This window comes from Delphinus delphis, chromosome 1, assembly GCF_949987515.2.
Source record: "Delphinus delphis chromosome 1, mDelDel1.2, whole genome shotgun sequence".
In the NCBI taxonomy this organism is placed as follows: domain Eukaryota; kingdom Metazoa; phylum Chordata; class Mammalia; order Artiodactyla; family Delphinidae; genus Delphinus; species Delphinus delphis.
Genome location: NC_082683.1, coordinates 148,541,519 through 148,557,863, shown reverse-complemented (window position 1 = coordinate 148,557,863; position 16,345 = coordinate 148,541,519). Strand labels below are relative to the sequence as shown.

Genomic DNA, 16,345 nt, shown 5'->3' with positions numbered 1-16,345 from the left:
TCAGGAAGGAATGCAGGTGGATCTCCTCCTTCTGAGACCTAATTCACCCCTAGGAAAGCACCTCAACCCAAAGTCTACACTATCAGCCTGTTGTTGGAGAAAAGCGATGTTCTGGGTCTTGGGGCCAGGGGGCAGTGTTCACCCATTGGTACAGCCAGAACATGTGCGTGTGTGTGTGTGTGTGTGTGTGTGTGTGTGTGTGTGTGAGTGCTGGTGTGTTGATGCTGATAACTGGACACTAATAAGCTCCGGCTCCAGAGAGAATTCTAGAAGTCCCTCAAAACAACTTAGCTCATCTTCCCACGAGTACCCGCTTCTTAAATATGCCCAGGAAATGTTATTCTGCATATACGCTACTGAACAACCAGGTTTATTTGAAGATTTAAGGTTTTTTTAATCCAGTAAACTTTATTTATATATAACAACAGTACAAATTGTGTCCTTGGCTTGCAAAATAGGAGTGTTTCATATTTACAATAGGTACACAGTAATATATTAGAATGACAAAAAAACCCCAGTTTATTGGAACATTTTAAATACGTAATTTTCTTACAGTTTTTATTCCACAACACCTGTAAAAACAACAAAACTGGACAGCTATCATTCTATTTTCTTAAAAAAATATATAATACAGATTCCAGTGTGTCAAGAAGAGTGGGTTTGGGTAGGAGAAGTTGAGGGGAGAGGCAGGTGGGCTCAGGTCCTTAGTCTCGTGGTACAAAGAGCTTGTCCCTCCCTCCCTGACACACTTGGGAACATCTGCTCTGTAGGGGGAACTACGTTCCATTATGTTCTCCACCTGTAATGCCAACGCAGAGAGCACACGAGGCCTGAGTCAGGGCCTTGACTGAAATCCAGACGATGCCTCCCATCTCCTTGAGGTGAGGACAGGAGGCACGGGCTGCACTGCAGAAAGGATAGAGGGCCGAGTCCCTTTAGGGTGAGGGGAATGCGATGGGCATGTCCATGAAAGGCCCAGAATCTCCAGTTTGCTGACAGGGCTGAGGCCCTGGCCCCCAGGTCCTCCCTAATACCGAGGGTGAAACTTTATTTTTTTATCCCTGGCATCACGGAGCCCCCAGATGCTAAAACTTCACTCTTGGGGAAACCAGAAGAAAGGAAAGGGACAGGGAACAGAGACTGGGGTGATGAAGAGGAGGCCGCCATCTTCTCAAAGCGTGTTCCTGAGACAAGGCACCAGAAGGCCCTGAACTTCACCTCCCAAGTCCCCCCAGAGGACCTGCTCCCACAGCCCTGTGTCCACTAAACTCCTCTGCATTTTCTCACCCACAGAGCCCCCATCACTGAGGCTCAGTTCTTTCCTGCCCGCGGCCAGGGCCCAGGAACCTCAGGCAGGACAGCGTGGCTGGGAACAGTGGCCTCCTCGAGGGCAGCTGCCCGCTCAGTATCTACTGGCTGCAGGGTAATGGGGGCAGTGTGGCAACTGGGATGCACCTGGGGACTGATCAGCCAGTGGCTTTCAAACACTCTCAATTTGTGCTGCCCAGACCATTGTAGTCCAGCTCACCCATCCGTCGCTTCTGCTTCATGCTCAGCAGGGCCAGGGGCCTCCACTGCTATTTCTTGTCCTCGTTTGGTAGAAATAAAGGGAGGCCAGGAGCTCAAGCAGCAGGGGAAGTACCCCCAGAAGAGACAGCGGCAGTGGGAATGAGAAGGGCTCTCATGGCTCTCGGGACTGTCCCCAGAACGAGGTAAGGCAGCTGGGTTGGTCGGCTTTCTTGCTTCCTCTGGCTCCCTTTTCTACAAAACTTGTGCCCTCTGCAGGTCTGGGAGGTGAGCTATGCGGGCTAAGTTGGTGGCAGGAACCAGCAGCCCGAAGAACGTCAGTTTGCTAGAAGAAGGCCCTTCTTGGTCTTGTTTGTTGCTGTTTCTTAGCACCTGGAGCAGGGCCTAGCAAACAGTGTTACACAGGAATGTTCTCTGAATGAATGAATACAGAAAACAGCTCCCTCCCGCGAGTGAGGTTCCCAGTGGATCCGTGCTTCTAATGACTGAACGTTTCAAGGAGGGGGAGCTCTCTGCCAGTAGTGGATCAGGAATGGTTCTGAGAGATGGGCTGTGGAGAGCTGTAGGAGGGCAAGCACAGAAGCACCTGAGCCCTTGCTGGGCGGTAGGCAGCAGCAGGCCAGCTGGAGGGACTCACTCCACCAAGATGGACAGCTTGTCCATCTCTTTCTTGTGTGTGAGCACCCTCTGTCTTGCCAAGCACATTTCTGGGGTGCTTTTCCTTTCCAGAAGATTGTCTCTTGTGCAGACCAGTGAAACAAAATGGAGCTGGATCAACCTTCGAGAGAGAGAAGTCCCTCTCTGCCTCCCTCCAAGACGGATGACTTCATGTGGGGGAGGGAACGTGACTTTAATACTTATCCCTTACACAAGGTCAAAATATCTTCACATCACATTGGATAACAGTGAGGACAGAGGCCAATTAACTCCCTCCCCTCCCTTCCCACAGGGCATGCACTCTCGGTGACCCAAAGCCAAGCAATGCTCTCCATCCTTTCACCCTCATGGTCTGACTTGAGTCCAGTCGAGTTCTCCTTTCTCTTAATTCCTTCCTTAGGGATGCCCCTGTGCCACAACCTTTGCCAGCCCACATTCCCCAGCTCTCTCATGGAATCCTGAGAAATGTGGTCAAGCTTCTCAGGCCAGCTCTGGCACCTCTCCTCTCCACTGTCCAAGCAGCCATGCCTCCATCATTCTCCCACTCCTCCAAAACCTTCAAGGAAGCATCCCCAGGGGTGGTGAATGGTCACCAAAAGTAGCTGCTGGGAGACACCCGGGTAGATGCCTACAGGTTGCAGTTGAGATGTCTAACTTTTACTTCTTGGTGGGGCAGAGCCCAGGATGCCAGTCTGAGCAGTGGTGTGATCAGAAAACCTTCATTCAGAGCTCGGAAGTAAAAGGAGGGTGGGCTGCACTTTTCTGTGGGCAGCACAGAGTCCCCTGCTCACGTTCCTCTTGCCGTTAGCTCCTCGCCTTTCATCTCCATAAATCATGGGCTCTGAGCTGGTAAGCTTTGGGTATATGAAGGGCAAACACTTTGGCTTAGTGCAGAAGGCCAGTCATTAGTATTTCTTTCAGGCTATTAATAGGGCCCAGAGACACGTTAACAGAAGTGGATTATCAGAAGAAAGTGGCCTTCACATGGCTGGTTGTGAATTATAATGAAAACAGCGAGTTTCCTGAGTATTTTGCTGAATGCTTTTCTTCTCCCATTTGTCGGCTGCATTCAGGCAAGAAACTGGAGCTGAGGCCAGGACCGGGCAACGTCTGCTGTGTGGTTAGCACAGTGATGCAAAGCCACACCCCAGCGATGGAAGCCAGCCCTCAGAGCTACCCCTCCCCCTGGCCCTTTCCTGGTAATCCAATGTGGTCAGCAGAGCTTTTGGAAATTGGAAGTGTTTGGAGGTAAATCAGGGCACAGAGAAGCCAGGGCCCAGAGTTAATTACAGAGGAAATGACCCTGGTCTGGTATCGCTGGGGGTGGCTGGACCCGATTCCCAGCATTGCAGCCCCTTGTAAAGTAGAAGGTGGGAAGGGTGGGCTGGTCCTCTCCTGCTGCCTCCCTTCCCACCCCTTTGCCTTTCTCTTGTCCTCCTTCACACTCACTCCGACGCTGCCTGCGGAGAAGTTGGAGCTGGCTGGATTCTTGCCAGAGTGGGAGGCCCGGAAACGCCGGTGGCTGTCCGGTCACTAGGGTCCTGCACCAGCGGAGGTGTCTTCCTCTGGATGCCTCCCACTGCCTTCCATGGGGCCTCAGGACCAGGGTGTGGAACTTTGGTCTCTTTATTTGGAAACTACACTCAGGACGGAGGGTCATCCACGGATTTAGGTGTTAGCAGGAGAGAGAGAAGCTGCCCACTTGTCCTTCAAACTCATAAGGGAGAGACAGAAAGAGAGGCCGAAGAAGACATAACATGGGGATGCTACAGTCATCTCTACCGAGGCCAGTGCTCAGACAGACGATCAGGAGCTTCCGCATACGAGCGAAGGGCTGTCTCCCCTCTCTAGGCATGAGAGAATAAAAGACAGAAAGCACAACAGTAAATACTGCAGCTTCTCGAACCTATGCTCTTCAAGTATTGCTTGCTGTAAACAGTGTTTGAGTTTTGTTTTCTTTTTAATTGCAAGAAACCACTGGCGGATTGGAGCAGAATCCGAAGCCAAACACCCACATCCCCAGGTCAGCTCTCAAACGGAATCTCCTGGAGGCCTGGCCCACGCGCCTCCAAGGCCTTTCCCCAGGGGTGCCTGGTTTATGACAGTGACGGACGTAAGGCAGAGCTGCCCAGCATCCTCGGGGAGGCCAGGCCTCTGGTCTCGGAGAGGCCCACCTCTGCCCCACTTCTGGTAGTAACTTTAGGGAAACCCAAAGGAAAAGTACCAAAATCAGCTCCTCATTTGTGGAGGTTTGGGATTAAATAAAACAAAACCACCAAACAGTAGCAAAAAGCACTGGTACTCTACAGACACATATGTCCTCTGGAGATGAGAATACACAGGTGTGCGTATGTAAAGCTGTTTCCAGGCAGCCAGGTGGAGCCGCTCGACGGCTTCGCCATTTGTGCAAAGGCTAGTGAGTCCTTCCCCACCTCTTACGGCTGCCGGGATAATTTCGGGTTTCACTGGCCTCTCTTTTTGCGAAGTGTTTGGTGCCAACTTGTGCTCATTCTTCTCCTCCTCACTTTTTTAAAACAACAATTCCGAAGTTAAGGAAACAATCATTTTTCCCTCTGCTTTCTCTCAGCATCTCTCTGTAGGCTTTTTCCGGCATTGGGAACCAGGAGTTATACGAGGAAGGAGGGACAGGGGTCGAAGAAGGAAGGGGGACAGAAATCAGAATTAAACGAAAGTTGGACGGGATGAACAGGGAAGCTTTTTGTTTTGTTTTATTTCTGGTTTTCCTTTTTCTTAAAAAAAATTAAATAAAGTTCTCATTATTTCCCCAATATACACTGAACGAGTTTTCATGCAAAGCAGCAGTCACAGAGGCAGAGCCGCGCTCAGTCGTGCCTCTCAGCTTGAAGAGCCACCTCCTCTGGGTCCTGGCGTCCCTCTCGTCCTCGCCGCGGGGAGATGGGGCGGATGACACCCCCGGTCTCTCCCTGCAGGAACAGGCTGTGACGGAACTTGGCTGGCGTGGGGAGAGGGGTCCTCCCCTCTCCCCGGGAGGGGGTCTCAGGGGACAGCAAGCGCTGGGGCCCGATCCCCTTCACTTGTCCTTCCTTCTGAGATGCCCAGTGTGACAGCTTTCACGGGTCCCTCTTCCCAGGAACAGGAGACTCCATTGCTCAGCTCTCAATGGACATGGCGTTTATGAGCTGTTCCACCTTGTATGCCAGCCGCTGTCGCCGGGCCTGCTCGTCCTGCTGGAGTGCCCCAATGAGCTGAGGAACAAAAGCAAAGTGGGGGGGCAGACTCAGCATGGAAGAGGCCATTTTCCAGAATCCTATATCCTTCTATCTGCCTTTCCATTCTGCCCTCATGAATATAACCATAAATAATGTAAATAATTGAATGTATGTATGACATACAGATGTCATACATACATGTATGTGTGTGTATGTACATATCTAAAGTATTTAAAACGACATTTAGCATATAGCAAGTGCTATGTGTTAGCTATTATTATTACTACGATTATGTTCAGGTACAGTGCTAATGCATGACTTGTGAATCCTCTGGAGCTGTCCTCTTCAGGATCTAGTCATGTCCACCTGTCTGTCTGAAATGTAACTGACAGCATCTGCCCAACTGCAAAGAAGAGTGTGATTCATTGTTTAAGAATGGATGAAATTAATCGTACACTTTGAACTGAAAAACAATTACATTATTTTTTTTTTTAACTTTTTTTTTTTTTTTTTTCTTTGCGGTACGTGGGCCTCTCACTGTTTCGGCCTCTCCCGTTGCGGAACACAGGCTCCGGACGCGCAGGCTCAGTGGCCATGGCTCACGGGCCCAGCTGCTCCGCGGCATGTGGGATGTTCCCGGACCGGGGCACGAACCCGTGTCCCCTGCATCGGCAGGCGGACTCTCAACCACTGCGCCACCAGGGAAGCCCAACAATTACATTATTAAATAAAGGTGTTACGTATTGCATGAACAATGAAGGCAAGACAGTGGAAGGTGTAAGAAAGCACTGAATGAATCAGGAGAGGATAGGTTGCCTTCTAAAAGCACGGTGATGACTTTTTGACTCCGTGAATGTGTTTTCTGAATTACCCTCTGTTGCTGTTATTAAAGGATGGAGCCCTGCTGTTTGTTTAACCTGCTTTGCCCCCGGAGTGCGTCCTTCCCGGGGCCCTGACTCACCTCTTCGCTGTACTTGCTGACGTAGGAGTAGATCTCATTGAGGGCGCTCAGCATGTTGAACTCCACGGCGTGCAGGCGGGATTGCTCGGCGAGGTAGGCGTTCATGTCCTGGTCACTGATGGCGGGGAGCTTGGCGATGTCTGCGTAGTATCTGCCATACAGAGGACAGGCTCCTTGGTGGGGACTCAGCAAAGACTGCCTATACCTACCCTGGCCCCAGAACCCTTGAGACCACAGTTGTCCCCGACTGCTCCTGCTTCCCTACTTCTCTTCGGACGAAGCTTCCTCTGGCCTCTTCCCTCAAGCTGAGGTTGGGGCCTGGAGGCTGGTTTTCCCTAAGGTTGGGGCCTGGAGACTGGTTCTCCCTAACTACTAACTTTCCAGGGTAGTTAAAAGCCCAGACTCTGACCAGACTCCTTGTATTCAAATTCCAGCTCTGCTACCTGCTAGCTGTGTGACCTTGGGTAAGTTATTTTGCCTCTCTGTGTTTCAGTTTCCTCCTCAGTAAAATGGGGATGATAATAAAACCTACTTTACCACTCTGCTGGATACTTTAGTGAGGTGATACATACGACATCTTTATCACAGTGCTGGGTGCTTAGCATGTGCTCAGTAAATGGTAATTAGAATGCTAATGAGCTGACCTGAAGGGTACAAAGCTTCCCTTTCTTCCCCCAGCAGGAACTTTGGACAAGAGAGAAAAAGGTGATCATGAGGTCCCAAAGGCACCACAAACATGGTTTTGAGTCCTGGGTCAGTGAAGCCCAGAGGAAGGAATGCAGCAGGCATTCGGGGCCACGGGCCGGTCCTGAGGGCGCTACTGACCTTTCTACCCAGCTCTTGTAGCTGGGGATGTCCTTGGCATAGAGCAGCTTGTTGGAAGGGGAGTCCTTGCCCAGCCGGTGCTCTGATGTTGAGCAAGAGTCCATGAAGGTCTGGGCCACCACAGAGAGGCAGGCGTCCGTGATGCTGCCCTTGTGGATGTCAAAGACAAACTGGGGGTTCTTGATTACGTTCACCCAGAAGCGCAGAGGGAGGCTGTAGGAGACAGCAGAGCAGAGTCTCAGGGCTGTACCTTGGCCGTGTCCCATGCTGTTCACTAACATTCCTCCCTCCCCCACAATTCTCTCTCGAAGGGCAAGAGAATGAAGTCACAGAAAACTGGTCCAGCCTGGGCTGCCAATTTAGGCTAAGCTGTTACTGATGCTGGGAGAAAAGGAGAGGCACTATTGCGCCCTAATGGGGTGCTGACCCTGTTCTCTAACAACTGAGAGGTGGGCGTGGGTGGCTTCGTTCCCTCATGGAGGTCTTTTCCAAAGGCCTCTGTGTCCCCAGGGAAGCCCAAGTACAGAGGGCTGCACAGTTTTCCCAGAGGTTCAAACAAAGTCCCCAGGCTCCCAGAGTCCCTTCCCAATGCCTGTGGCCATTATCCAGAAGGATGCAGTGGCAGCCCCAGCACGGGCTCCGAGTGGGCACAAAGGGCGCCACCTGTGCTCCCCACCCAGCCTGGCTGCCCAGCCGCTTCCCAGGGCTGGCCCGGCCTGGCTGGGCTGAGGAATGGGCTCCCCTGGGGGCAGCTCTTTCACGACTCTCCCCGGGGCCGTCTCGGATCTGGTCAGGGGCAGAGGAAGAAGAGGAGGCCATTGTTGGCACGCTGGGAATGACTCACTAGGACTCCGAGTTTTTCCCACCCCAAGAGGAACTGATCAGTCGTTAGGAGAGTTCTTTCTGCAACTTGGGAATTTATAATCGGAGGAGAATGCTTTTTCTCTGCTCCTTAGGCCATAAGGAGGATAAGCCCATTTACTCCCCTTCAAAACCAGAACAGCTGCTGTTTCTGCTGCCTTTTCCAACTTGGCCCTCTCCTCCAGCTGCCTGCAGGCCCTTAACTCTTTTGGATCCTCTGTGGAATGAGCCCTGTCCCCGGCTTGTCCTTCGGGCCTGAGATGTTTCAGCCATCCAACCTACCTCCCCCGTCTCCTTCATTTTCTCTTGATTCTCCTGGACCCCAAACTTTCCCAAATGTCTCAGTTCGTGCCAAGTCTTGGGAAAGATCAGCTGTGCCCACTCCAAGTCCTTCCATTATGATTTCTGCTTATCCTTCCAAATGCAACGGGATCACTCACTTTCCTTAACCCGGAGGGAGTGGCCTGGGCTGAGAGGTGACTCCTCTCTTCTACCTCCCCTTCCCCCGGCAGCTTTGGAAGCTTCTAGTAGTCTTTCCTGGGACATTAGGGACCTGAGGTCTGGCTAAGGGGACTCTCCCCACCACAACTCCAGAGTCTGCTCTCCAGGGTATGACTTGGGCCTGGCCAGAAACAAAGGGCACAGAGATGGGGATAATCCAGAACGTTCTCTTGATTCCCTTGAAATTGCCACTCCCAGCGCTGGACTGAGGATCCGCCTAAGCAAAGGGAACAGCCATGGCCCCGGCCCTGGGAATGCAGATGAATGAAAGGCCTGTCCCAGTGACCTGCACTGGAGGCTCCTCACCCCACGACCACCAGAGCCTCTTCATTTCACTCCACTGTGATCAAAGCTGTAGACTTTGGAGCGCTTGGCAACCACAACACCCCGGAAAAGAAGGAATATATGGGGTTCGGGGTTGGGTTTTTCCAAAGTGTTTTGCTGGTTGCTAGGACTTTTGATTCCCAAATAACAGCCGGGGCCCATCTGTGCTGGCTCTGTTTTCCGAGGAGATGGCTGACTCCAGACAGCTGTGTGGGCTGCCTGCCCAACCCAAATGCCTGGACCCCCTCTCTCCCCTCTCTGTGCTCTTTTCCTGAAGGAAGGCTTTTACTCTGGCTCTTGGCCAGGCCCTTTGTGACCTGAAAGTCGGTCTTCAGTGTGGTCTATGGTCCAGGTTCAAAACCCAGGAGAGAAACGTCTTGCGTGAAGAGCCCGCAGGAGCTGTTTCTCCCAGTGCTGGGTTTGGCTGCAGAGGTTACCTTAGGGGAGACAGTCACGCCTGCAGGACGTCCTGCCTGCTGCTTCCTGAAAGCCATGGCGCCGGGGTAATCACTTGGCCTTAAGGGATCACGTTTGCAATGACAACCTCGTAGTTGGTGGGCTCAAGTCTACAGCAGGTGCAAGCTCTCTCCCAGCACTGGCCAACTTCCCCAGGGTCTAAGTTTAATTCAGGGCTTCCCCATTTCAGGAAGCGCCTTAGGTTCTGCCGTGCTTAGAATGCCCCACAACGCCTGTCTGTGAAGCTCTGCTGCTAGGTCTCAGATGTGGCTCTTTGTGTAGGTTCCTCCAGCTCCCTTTCCTAAGAAGTTAGGGAGGACGAGGCACGTCCCGGAGAAGGCTCTGAGCCTGAAAGGGCAGAGCTCTGTCCTGGTGCCAGGCTCTATGCCCGGCAGGGCCCACTTGGTGCCTGGGGACCACATCTGCTCTGCGGAGCATATGTTTGTCCCAGGAACCTTGGATTACTCAGCCACAGCAGAGAACAGGCTCTGCCCATCTCCCTGGTCCCTGCTAGTTCTCACGCCCCGCAGCTTGCAGCCTCGCCAGGCTGCAGCTCTCCCTGGGCTCCCCAGGGGGTTACCAGTTGCTCTTCCAGGTGTGCCGCACATCTGTGTCGTGGATGCTGTGCCTGTCCGCCTGCTCATCCAGGAAATCGAACATGTACTTGATGGCCAGGGGGAGAGCGCTGCCCCGGTGCACGGTGCTGAACAAGGTCTCAAACAAGTCATCCACGAACTTCTGCAGCGTGCCCTGGCGGAGGGGTGGTGGGAAAGTATGAGGTGGGGGAGGGGAACGGGCAGCAGGTGGGCAGACCAGATGGTGCCTTGGACCGATCCTGCCTTGGAGATTTGTCTGCAACGCCAGGCTGTGCAGAGTGTGGTGGGAGTGGGGGTGGGGGTGGGTGTTAGGCAGGTGGGAGGGACTGAATGGGCTGCAGATTCCTGGCCAGAACCTCCTCCAACCTGCGGCCACATGCCACATTTCTGCTTGTGTCCGTGGCAGGCGGGTGTGGGTGTGGGGAGTCTGACTGAAGACAGCAAATGCTCTGAGCCCAGGCTTCCAACGGGGAATGAAGGGCACAGGCCGGTACAAGAACAAAATGGAGGGCTGGACCTTTCCAGCGGGAACAGGGCAGGACTGCAGAGGGTCTCACAGGAAGGTGTGAAGGGCCCACCATGTGAGTGGCCAGGGATAAGCAGTGTCTGGAGTGGGGACTGGGTGAAGGGTCCAGGTCCAAGAACGCTGAGACACAGCCCTGATCACAGGGCCTTGGAGGGAACCTGGGGCAGGGACAAGGCTGGGCCTGGGGCCCACAGTTTGCTGATTCAAAAATCACCTCTGAAGGTCAGGAAAATGTCCAACCTTTTGGTGTCTCTTTGTTGGTCTCTTATTAGCATATTAGGCAAAGCAAAATTTGAGACGCATGGTCTGATGGTGTATTTCTGAGGCACTTCAGGGAGCAAATCTGAGAGGCCACTGTATTAGAATTTCAGCCACATTTTTGTGGGGTCAGTGGGGGACAGTACTGGCAAATACGGGCTGGATGATTGCTACGCATATATAGGCAAACTTTTCTCTGCTAGGGAGGCTAGAACACAGCTTTAGATCATAGCTTCCAGCACTGCTGCTGCCTCGCTTCCATGAGCATCTGGGGTTAGATGAGATGGGATGGGGAAAGGGAAGCCTTCTCTTGGATACCAGAAGGACCAGGCCTTCATGCTTTTCCTCCCACTGTGGCCAGAAAGTGGGTAGAAAAGACACTGATGGAGGAAGCTGGCATATCTGTCCATCTAATACCAATAAAAAACCCCAATGATTTCCTAAGGGGTGTAGGGGCCTGAGGTGAGACCGTCGATCCTCTGAGGAGTAATGGCGGTCCTATAGGGTGAGCTAGGAGGAAAGATGTCATTGTGATTTTTGCCAAAGGGTAGAGAACAGCAGTGGCCTGATCTCCTGGGAAGCCTGCCCCAGACCTGGACCTCCTTGTCCAAATGTGTTACCTTGAAGGACAGACTCCATGCTGTCCTTCCTATGCTGTGGGCTGGGTGGGGGGTAGGACACACCTCTGAGGAGGCCTTCCCTGGGCTGGGCAGGGCAGGGCAGGAATTACCTTGGTGGCCAATAGCCGGGTCAGGTAGATCTCGGACACCATTTTGCTGCCCCGGTCACCCTCCTTCTGGTCCCCATGGTCGTGGTTCTTCACCAGATGCCACACCTTGACCCCACTCTCCAGGTCTGGGGTGATCATGGGGGCCCGAGACCGCAGGCTGTCGGGACTGCCTGTGTACCTGAAGGAGGAGTCTGAGGAGAAGGGGGCAGCGGAGGCCTGTGAGCGACTAATTACATCATCCTGGCTTGTAGAATCCTTCTAGAATCCCTGCCCACCTGCTGCACTCACTCAGAATAAACCAGTTTCAATTGGAAGGGGACCCTTGGGGTTTCATATTTGGTGGGTTATTTTATCGATCCTTGGTTGGCATGAGAACAGCCTGAAATCTCTTTGTCAAAAGAGGACCTAGAAATTCTGTGAGCTGGAGTGGCCCTTGGGAATTTGGGAGTCCCTCATTCCCGGATGCTTCCAGCAAAGAGCAATCAATAGGGAAAATGTCAACCAGATATTCTCATAGAGGCTTTAATAAAAGTCAGGATCCTAAGGGCTGTGAGTGGAAATGCTCCCTCTCGGGAGTCGACGAGCTCCTTCTTACTTGGGGCCCAGAATATAGAATTGTCTGAGCCCCTTTTGGAGCTGCCAGCTTCAGTCCTGAGGTGTCCTTTAGCTGGACAGCCCAAAGCCTAGTGCTATACAGAACCAGAGGAAACAGAGTCAGAGAGAGTGAAACACCACAACCTCATTGCCCAGAGGGCACTGGGGGCCCTAGCACTCCTCAGGGGTGGAAGGGCTAGGATGGCCAATTGACTGCCCAAATTGGGACATGACTGAGAGCTAAAGGGGGCACTGTTAATAATTCAGTCAGGACGATAGCATAAACTGGACTGGGTTATGTGAACCCCCCCATCCAAGAGCCTCCCTGGGTGTGGGCCCTTCAAACTCCTTCATCAGACCTGGGCTCTCAAAGGAGGGGTGCCGGGTACCACCTGCTGCCACAGCTCTGAGGAGACAGGCTGCTCCGAGGATGACTGGTCCAGGGAGAAAGGGAAGCCTTTGACTGCAGGCTGGCAGCAGCACGGGGCTCCTGCTGTCAGAAGGGATGGTGAGTAGCCCCTGGGGGTCACAGAAGACTCCACTGGCTGCCCAGGCTACCTTTCTGGTCCTCACCGTATCTGCTGATGGATGTCCGGGAGATGCTGGCAGAGGCAGGGATGTTGTAGGAGGAGGTCTGTTTGGGGACCAGAGCCACCACCGATCTGTCTGATACCTGAGAAGGGTATGAGAGATACAGTTCAGGTGAATGTTGGTATCTTGGGGAATAAAACTGTCAAGTACTTCTAGAAAGCTATGGAGTGGGTTTAAGTAGAGCGTAAGGAGATCAGAAATGCTACAGTTCCTGCTTTTCAATATGGTAGCTACTTGCCACCTGTGGCTATTGGGCTCTTGCAATCCAATCAGTCCAAAGGGAGATGCCCTGTAAGTGTCTGAGCTCAGGTACGCTATAAATATACAATACACACTGGATTTCAATGACTTAGGATGAATAAAAGTATACAAACTGTCTCATTAATAATGTTCATATTGATTACATATTCAAATGACAATTATTTTAGTTCAGTTGTGTTAAATAAAACATTAACATTACATTCATCTGCTTATTTTTACTTTTTAAATGTGACTAGTAAAACATGTCAAGTTATACGTATGGCTTGCATTGTATTTCTATTAGAGGGAGCTAGCGTAGCCCAGCCTGCCTTGAGCTCTGTGAGTTACATACAACTATCCCCATCTTAGAGATGAGGAACTGAAGCATTGAGAAGCTAAACGACACCTTCAAGTTCACACAGCTAACACACGATAGAGCTAAAATTTGTCGCCCGGAATGTCAGGCTCCAGAGCACATGTTCTCCTCATTGCACCCTTATTTGGGATTTTATTTCAAGACACACTGGTCTGAAGCCCATTTTCCCTTTTGGTTCTGATTTCTTTCTGGCCTGGGTCCTATAATGGCCCAGTCACCTTGAGGGGCTTCACCACAAGACAGCTGCTCTTGGGGAGTCAGCAAGAAAGAAGGTGTCTTGCCTGTAACCTGTGAAGTTGCCCAGGCTCAGCACCCAGCCTGCAGGGAAAGGGCTGATAAATGAGGAGCCATATTGAAGACATTTGGGGCCATTTTCATTTAAGGTTACCCTCCATCCAATAAAAACAGAGAATCCCCAGAATTGTGGCGATCCAATTAAACCCCTAATGCAGAGGGAATAAAACAGCTATGATAATGTTATGGGCCATAAAACATTCCTATTAAACCATTTTTTACTTTAACAATTTTTATGAACTTTATAAGTTTGATTTATGGCTGCACCAGTCGTAAAACCATCTTTCTGGGTCTTAAATTGTCAGTACCTCTCTCCCACCAAAAAAAAAATTAAATGTTGGGAAGTCAAACTGTAAGTGACCATTAGCACTAACGAGATTCCCCGATAGCCAGTTTTAGTAGTGCTGTTTAATTTCACCCTCCCTATAAATCTGCCGGAACCCGGGAAGTTTTTAAAAATCTCTTTGTTAATTAAGATTATGCAGATTTTTCTCCTGTAGGGGCTCCAAGGACCTTTGACTCCTGGGAGGGTAACAAGAGGTTGATGCTTTGACTTGATGGCATGAAGCTGCAGGGGCCAGGGCTCTTCACAGTTGCCAATGCGTAGTTACTTCCCAGTTGGGGCGGCTCCCCAGACTGCAGGCAGCTTGTACCATCAGCACTAGGTCTGTAAAGTGGGGGGGGCTCCCCTGGCGGCGCAGTGGTTGAGAGTCCACCTGCCGATGCAGGGGACACGGGTTCGTGCCCCGGTCCGGGAGGATCCTACATGTCGCAGAGCAGCTGGGCCCGTGAGCCATGGCCGCTGAGCCTGCGTGTCCGGAGCCTCCTGTGCTCCGCAATGGGAGAGGCCACAGCAGTGAGAGGCCCGCGTACCACAAAAAAAAAAAAAAAAAAAAAAGGAGGAGGAACTCCCCACCTAGGACTTTCAGGAACTCTCTTTGCAATTGAAATGATACACGAAAGCCTGGCAGGAGCAAGGGTTTATTCTCCCAGGGAGAACAGATTATGTTATCATTTATGGCTTGTCGTCACCTAAAGGGAGATTCACAAGGTGACTGGAATGACCACAGTTCAACTGAATTCCAGGTCTCATCACTAAATCTCCCTTGTCCTTAGTCTCCAGTCTTTCTCTTGACCAACAGGTGATGCAAACCCGTGGGCAAGATGCCTGGCTGGGTCTGACCTTGCCTCTGCACTTCGCAGCTACGTGACTTCGGGAAAGTCACTTAACCTCTCTGCACCTCAGTTGTCTCATGTGTCAAAGGCGATAATAACCGAGTCTAGGTTTGTTGCGAGGATTAAAGGCATTAGGACACGTAGAGGCTGGGAGCAGTGGTGCCTGGCACCAGTGACACTCAGTAACTGCTGGTATTACTGTTGCTATTATGAACATCATCATCATCATCGTCTCCCAAAGGGAAGAATAATCCCTCTTGTCCCCTGTCACTCAGGGCTAGCGTGTGGGAAGAGCCTTGCACAAAGTAAAGCTCGGTAAATATTTGAGGAATGAATGAATACATGAATGATAAATGACATCGGGGAATTCAAAGTGCTTTGTAAGATGAGCACTGTTAGAACAGAATATTCCATTCTTCTGATTGGGAGTCATAGGACAGACAGACCAGTAACAAGCATTAGAGCACCAAAGACAGAAGAGGGGCCCCATTCCTGCCCTGGAGAAACTTACAATTTGGGGGCATAATGCTCATTTCTTTTGCACTTTCTTCTTCGGTTCTAATTGGTTCATTAAAACTGTTCTACGAAGCCCAGTGTGAAGTGGGGTCGGGGGCTGGGGTGGAATCAACAGAGTGATTATAGCTACTATGGAGTCGTATATACATCCTGGTATACCTCACCTGTGGTTTCTCATACTTCCAACCACCTTCACAATTTGGGGTCATATCTCCATTCACTGATGAGGAACCCAAGGTTTAGGGAGATTAAAGTCACATCACCAGTGAGTGGGGAAGCAGGGGTTTAAATAGAACTCACAAATTCTTTTCTCTGCCCACTATACCACACGTACTCCATTTAGGGAGGGGGTCCAGGCAGAGTGTCAGCATGGGAAATGCAGGCCAGTAAGGGGGATGGAGCCTGAAAGGGAGCATTTTGGGGTTTCCCCAGTGCCCCTCTCTTTCCTCTGTGCCCCAAGAGGCTCCCAGGCAGGTCCTGCTGGCTGTTAGGACCCCCAGCCTCCTGGTCGTTGGCAACTCAGTGCTTAAGAACCCAGCCTGCCAGCCCCTCCGCACCCTCCCCGTGTGAGGCAGGGACAGAGGATGATGTTATTAACCAGGCAATCCCACAGGGTCCTGCTGCCCAAGGCGCTTCCTCTGGTTGGTTTAATTTCCCTCACTGTCGCTCATCTCCAGCTTCTATTTTAGTATGTTTTTCGAATCCCAACCAGCCTACCCGTGCTTAATCTTACAGAGACCCCCAGCTGTGAGTGGTTACCATGAGAAGCAAGGGGGGGTGAGAGTAGATACCTCTCGGGATCTTTTGTTCTTTTGCTGAGATTTTTTTTTTTTTTTGACTGTTCCATTCAATGTGTCTGCCTGTGTGCTAAACATTCTACCTATATATTCAATCTATTCCTCACAGCTTTATGGGGCAGGGATCACCATTAACTCCATTTTAGAGATGAGAAGAATGAGAGCTTAAGCAACTTCCCCAGGGACACCAGCTAGTAAGTGGCAGAATATAAGACCCAAGTCCCTGCTTCGTTGCAGGTGAGACGTGTAAGCCGCGTTAGTAAGAAAGCAAAGGGAAAGCAGCAGGAGACTATGCAGCTATCTGTGAAAGATGCCATTTTTCTGCGGGCGAAGAGCTACACTCTGTAC

At 51.4% G+C, this 16,345-nt stretch overlaps 1 protein-coding gene across 1 annotated transcript in view; it reads right to left on the bottom strand.

The window, feature by feature from the left end:
• Nucleotides 1-4,825: 4,825 nt before the first annotated feature.
• PLXNA2 (plexin A2) overlaps nucleotides 4,826-16,345 on the bottom strand; it is a 216,884-nt gene continuing 205,364 nt past the window's right edge. The window contains exons 27-32 of the mRNA XM_059995382.1: nucleotides 12,581-12,680; nucleotides 11,414-11,604; nucleotides 9,884-10,053; nucleotides 7,162-7,374; nucleotides 6,337-6,487; nucleotides 4,826-5,411 (exon numbers count right to left, since the gene is read on the bottom strand). Coding sequence (XP_059851365.1) covers nucleotides 5,316-5,411; nucleotides 6,337-6,487; nucleotides 7,162-7,374; nucleotides 9,884-10,053; nucleotides 11,414-11,604; nucleotides 12,581-12,680 — 921 coding nt within the window. The 3' untranslated portion in view covers nucleotides 4,826-5,315. The remainder of the gene's footprint in view (nucleotides 5,412-6,336; nucleotides 6,488-7,161; nucleotides 7,375-9,883; nucleotides 10,054-11,413; nucleotides 11,605-12,580; nucleotides 12,681-16,345) is intronic.